The 5,959-nt window shown below is 34.9% G+C and overlaps 1 protein-coding gene across 1 annotated transcript; it reads left to right on the top strand.

Annotated features, from left to right (window-relative positions):
• The first annotated feature begins 1,247 nt into the window (after positions 1-1,247).
• LOC131078375 (probable pectinesterase 68) lies at positions 1,248-4,391 on the top strand. Its single transcript, XM_058016049.2, has 5 exons — positions 1,248-1,934; positions 2,066-2,255; positions 3,310-3,516; positions 3,620-3,858; positions 3,978-4,391. The coding sequence occupies exons 1-5, from the start codon at positions 1,666-1,668 to the stop codon at positions 4,126-4,128; spliced, it is 1,056 nt and encodes a 351-aa protein (XP_057872032.1). The 5' UTR covers positions 1,248-1,665; the 3' UTR covers positions 4,129-4,391.
• The last annotated feature ends 1,568 nt before the right edge of the window (positions 4,392-5,959 follow it).

The raw sequence follows: 5,959 nt of genomic DNA, 5'->3' as shown, positions 1-5,959 counted from the left end.
CAAGGAATATAATTTATTGCTTGTCAAAGAAAGTTTATAGAGATGAATTCAAAAATAAATGTGGACAATCTATTCTATAAACTTTGGATTTGTTATTTTGAAAAGGATGTTTTCAAATTAATTTTAGAGAAAAACAATTAATTCTATCAAAATCATCTTAATTATATATTATCATGGATTGTGGAAATATCATTATTCTAAATGTACTAAACACAAAATTTGAAGATCAATATGTTTAAACAGACCATGTCTCTAAGAATATGTGGAAATATATATTTTTGACAATTGTTAAAATGGTATCGTCCACAGAAATTTACCATCAACCTTATCTTTCAAGTAATTTTTTAATGATAATTATCAGTTCAATATTATATTTTATATATGAAAATAATTCATATATAATCCACAATCATTGTGGGTTGGGCTTAAATACCCCTGTATGTAAGTTTTAAATGATTGTGGATGAGAATCTAGTAAAGAAGTAAAGCAACAGCAAGGTCAGAAATAAGAGAAAGTGGAGTGCAGAAATGGCACCCTTTACAAAAGTTTCTTATATTGTAGAAGCTGGATTACATTTGAGTGTTACATTTAGGGTAAAAGTTGGCAGAGTTTGAAACAAAAAGTAGAAAGATTGGGTGCATTTAAAGTGAAGTGTAAATGTTTAGCAGGTCACTGCCATGAGAGTACCCAAAAAGCAAACAGCATTTTCCTGTGATGATATAAGAATGAAGCCCACTAAGCAATGAAGCTTTGGGTTCTCGATCCAAGGTAATTTTTTTTAGTGTGTATGTGATTAGAAGTGGGCTGTGTGGTGCCAGAATTTGCTGAAAATATGATGGGAGTAAAATGTTTTATAATGAGTAGTAGTAGTACAGTGCACTGCCCGAGATGTTCTTTGACATTCGACCCGAAAGGCCTAATAAGCAATTATATGAAGGAATAAACCAAAATTGGACGGGGGGTCCGCCAAATCCTTTGAGACAAATTTATTGTTTCCATGACAAAAGCATGGTGTCTCTTCCCTGACATAAATTCCCTAACGTTCAAATCGAGTTTGGACGGATTGTGAAAGAAAACAATAGAATCCCATACAAAATGGAGAATGATAATATATTTATTACACCCAATTAATTAAAAGTACATCTAAGAAATGAGGAAGACTCTAGCAGTCATACCTTAACTCAGAAAAATGTATTAAAAAAAGGCGTGTTAGTCCATTACTGCAAGTACATGGAGAGTGGGCTCATGGGCAAGCAGACCGTTGGTGGGCATGTGGTGCAGATGACTTTTCATGCACTTTGTAGCTGTGGACCCCTAATTAAATGTCATGGGTGTTCACCATTATCATTGTTAAGAGATTATTGAGTCTAGAAAGAATCCTTCCAAATAAAAGGACCATCTGTAAAGTCCTACTCAGTCCCCACAGAATCAACTTTCCTTTCTGAGAGACGTTGCATATGTTCTTCATTGGATTCTATGCACTATCAGTAGCATTAGGATTAGACCAGTAGGTTGGACTCAGGGCCACTGAAATAAACTTATATAGAAGCATTGAGACTTTCAATCAGTCATTGCAGAGAGCCCCACAAATATTCAAAGTCTAGAGTTCTTTTTGTTCTTGGAATAGACTCTTAGAGAGTTTGTTTTTGGGGGAGTGTGGATTAAATGGATGTGTCAATGGTGGGTTGGAGAATGTGGGTTTTGCTCAACTTCACAGTTGGGCTACTCTTAGTTGGGTTTTGTGAAGGGTATGTGAATTCAAGCAGGCAGTTAAGTAGGCCCAGACACCCATGGCAGGGTCCCATTGGTACTCGTCATATTGTTGTAGACCAGACTGGGGTTGGGGACTTCCTCACTGTCCAAGCAGCCGCGGACTCTGTCAAAGATGGCAATAGAGAAAGAATTATCATACATATCCATCCTGGCTACTATGTGTAAGTTTCATCCTCTGAAAATTTAAGTTTTTAAGGTCATTTGCCATGCAGTTTATAGAAATATAAAAAATCTTGTTCCTAATTGATTTTGCTATGCTAATGTACCTGATTTGAATTGATTGCCTTCGCAGGGAGAAGGTGGTAGTTCCTGCAACTAAGCCCTACATTACTTTTCAAGGGGCTGGAAAAGAATTCACAGTGATTGAATGGCACAACAGAGCCTGTGACCTTGACCCAAATGGGCAGCAGCTGCGTACATATCATAGCGCTTCTGTCACTGTTATGGCCAATTATTTTACTGCTAAGAACATTAGCTTCAAGGTGAAGCTGCCATATAGATTATTTACCAATTTTAAGTTCCACTGATGCAATGAATTTTACTGTGTAGGATCTGTCAATTTGTATCTATTTGCTTAAACACTTAATAACTTGTAGGCTGTTTTCTACAGTCCATGTAGTAAGTGTTATTTAGTGTTTTTGAATAAATTGTATAAATTTTTGTGAATGACGTTTTGAATTGCACTCAGCAATCCATCATTAAGAAGTATAGAAGTGATAATAGATTGTTCAATACAAAATTCACAAAAAATTACTCAATTTATCCAGAAACACTAAATAATACAATAACTTCTAAATAATACAATAACTTCTAGAAAATAATTGGTTAATGAGTTGCCCCTTAAATCACCTAGGTATAGTTAATAACCCAAGCAAGCTACATTGTAGGAAACTCAGTAATATTTGTCAACTGTAATATATAATTTATTTAAAAGAAACTTGTATTAGGAATGAAAGAGAGGGATATAAAATGAATAGTTCACAAGGCACAAAAGCTTGTTAAGGTTTGGAGTTGAGATAGGTAAACAAGAAAAGGGAAAACTTTATGTTTAGAGCTTTAGTTGTAAGTAATGACTTATTTTTTAACATCAATCAGTAGGGCTACAATTAGGATTGCTGCTGTATGATGCTTTATTTTGTCGGTTTAATGAGGCAGGTTCCACTATGCAAGAACTGCATGATGCAAAGAATTCCATGGCCAAGTGAATCGTTGGAAAAGCTTTAAGAGAGATTCCTGATTAGGAATGGAAAATGGGTCAGGGAAGGAATGATTGAAATACTTAATCCCACACAAATTAACATTCAAATATGATATAATCTCTTAAATGTGAGTGCTTTTAATTAAATGTGAGATGTTTAACTGTGAGATTAACATTATTAAGATAAATAAACAAATCATACTACATGATTCACCATCAAACAATTCAACATTAGATCACAGAAACACTCAGATTCTTTGAATATTACTACTTTTGTTTACTTTTCTTCATTTAGAATTTCATGTAATATCATATTGTTTACTAACTTTTGACAACAGAATACTGCCCCTGCACCATTGCCTGGGATGGAAGGATGGCAAGCAGTGGCATTCAGAATATCCGGAGACAAGGCCTACTTTTTGGGCTGTGGGTTCTATGGTGCACAAGACACACTGTGCGATGACGCAGGCCGCCATTACTTCAAGGAGTGCTACATTGAAGGATCCATAGACTTCATTTTTGGCAATGGCAGATCCATGTACGAGGTCAGAAAAGATTATTCAAACTAACATCCATCTAATATAACAATCATCATAGGTTATGGGCATTTCTTTAACTTGTTCTTCTTACTGACTTGTAAATTTGCAGCATTGCGAGCTGCATTCAATTGCCCAAGAATTTGGATCAGTGGCTGCTCAAGACAGGGAAATACCCAACGAGAAAACTGGGTTTGCATTTGTGCATTGCAGAGTGACAGGGACTGGACCTCTCTACATTGGACGCGCCATGGGCCAGTACTCACGTATTGTCTATGCTTTCACTTACTTCGATGACATTGTTGCTCGTGTTGCCTGGGATGACTGGGATCATCAGACAGCGAAGGACCGGTAAACATACATACATACCAACAAGCTTCAATTTTTGGCTTATTTCTTTTTATTATTAATCTTTTCTTGCATTTTGGCGGCTTCTATATTAACATGTCCGTTGGATTTGATATTGGCAGCACTGTGTTTTTTGGGGTGTACAAATGCTACGGCCCTGGCGCTTCTGCTGCTCGTGGGGTTTCGTGGGCTCACGAGCTCACACCAGAACAAGCCAGGCCTTTTCTCGTTAAGAGTTTTGTCAATGGAAGGCATTGGATTCATGACACATAGGCATGATGGATTTGGGCCTTAAGGATCTTCTCCAGATGATTTATTTTATCTAGGTTGTCTCTATCATGGTGAATATATTGTCTATAATAATGTATGATGCATTGCCCCGAGTCAAAAGTAGCAATTGTACTGTCTAGTGTAGTCCATATTCTTTGCTGTGGAGAGCTTGAAAATGAGGAGTTCTGTACAGTGGATCGAAATTCTTTGCTGTGATGTACTGTAACCATTTATTTATTTGAAATAAAATAATATCGCTTTATCCATTGATTGTGACCGAATGATTGAATTTTAATAACATTCAAGAGACCAAACAGTCTTAAAGAACCAAAAGTCACATCTTTAACACATTTTTAAGTTCTATTTGAGGTGTTTTTTATATTTCGAGTCTTGATCAAGAAGCTAGTAGTTTTGTGAAACTTTGCCTCTTTAAATAATTTATTTAAATGGACTTCAAATTGTTTTCATACTGATTCCCACCTTGTGAAACCTTGCCTCCTCAAATAACTCATTCAAACTGCCCACATTCTTATTTTGTATTTTTTACATGGATAATGAAGTTCAATCAAACTCAAACAGCACACTCTGAACTTTAACTTGTTAGGTGGTTCATCTAAAATTACACTAATAAATGGATCCTACTGAAAAAAAAAACTAATATCATTTCTCATAAATCAAATAAACAAATAAAAAATTTGAATGTATCGTTTAAGCCAAACCTAAAATTCCATAAAAGTATAATCCAACATTATTGAAGTCATGGGATAATTTAATATGATGAGATTGATTATTCTTGTTTTTATTTACTTCATTTCACGTGCTGCTTGGATTGCTGGACTGTGAGATGTTGGCTAGTAGGTAAGTAAAACAAATGAAGTGCGGTAGCATGCATGCCTGGAAAGCGTGCACGTAATAATTGTAACAGTAATGATATAGACAAGAAAACGGCTTTCTGGATTGGATAAGAAGGCAGTAAAATTATTCGATGCTACCAGCCTTTTTTACCAGATTACCCACTGTTTAAACTTTTGAGATAAAGTGCAAATAGTGCAAGTCACGGCATATTCTTCAACCTCTTCACCATTACTGTAAATAATTCACCCCTGGTGGTAAATGGATTTCAGTTGAGTTACGAAATTTGATCTGGACAAAAGACTCTTTTTCTTTTGTTTATGTAACATGCAATCATTCCTGCAGAAGGATTCCAATTATAAATCATCTCCATTTTCAATGATAATCATTTGCATCCCCATGTACTAACTCACAACAGAACAAAAGGATGCTTTTAATTTGTACCAAAGTGTGACTTTAGGTCTAATCTCAAGAACTCTTATGAAGGCCATTATTGCCATACTAAAGTCAACAGGAATTATTTACACTGTAATGATGCAAAAATATGCACTGTGATCTAGTAAAAAGCTTTGGAAGGCTGGATAACACGTTTGAAAGGCATCATCCAAATCTTGTTTACTGCTTCCTCCTTTACCAGTTCTAGATAAAATAAGGATTGGATGGAAAAAGGCATTTTTAATTAAATACAGATAGAGAGAAATAACACTTTTTACATAAATATCTAAATAATAACAAACTTTCAAAGTAAAGGATTGGAATTGCAAAAACAAAATGTAAAATAATTTTTTTTTAAACATAAATAAGTTAAATGTGATATTTGTTTGAATCTTAGTGATGGAATTGTTGAGAATTTTAAGAATTGATTTCTTAATGTATCTGGTTACTGCTTTGGTCAAACGAATGCCTCAAATTTTTTAAATTGAGCATGTTCTATTTTAGTTCAAATGCGCACTTGCATAATTGATTTCCACATCCATGAGAT

This window comes from Cryptomeria japonica, chromosome 3, assembly GCF_030272615.1.
Source record: "Cryptomeria japonica chromosome 3, Sugi_1.0, whole genome shotgun sequence".
NCBI classification, from domain to species: Eukaryota; Viridiplantae; Streptophyta; class Pinopsida; order Cupressales; family Cupressaceae; genus Cryptomeria; species Cryptomeria japonica.
The sequence above is the reverse complement of the archived record's forward strand: the minus strand, read 5'-3'. Positions and strand labels throughout refer to the sequence as shown.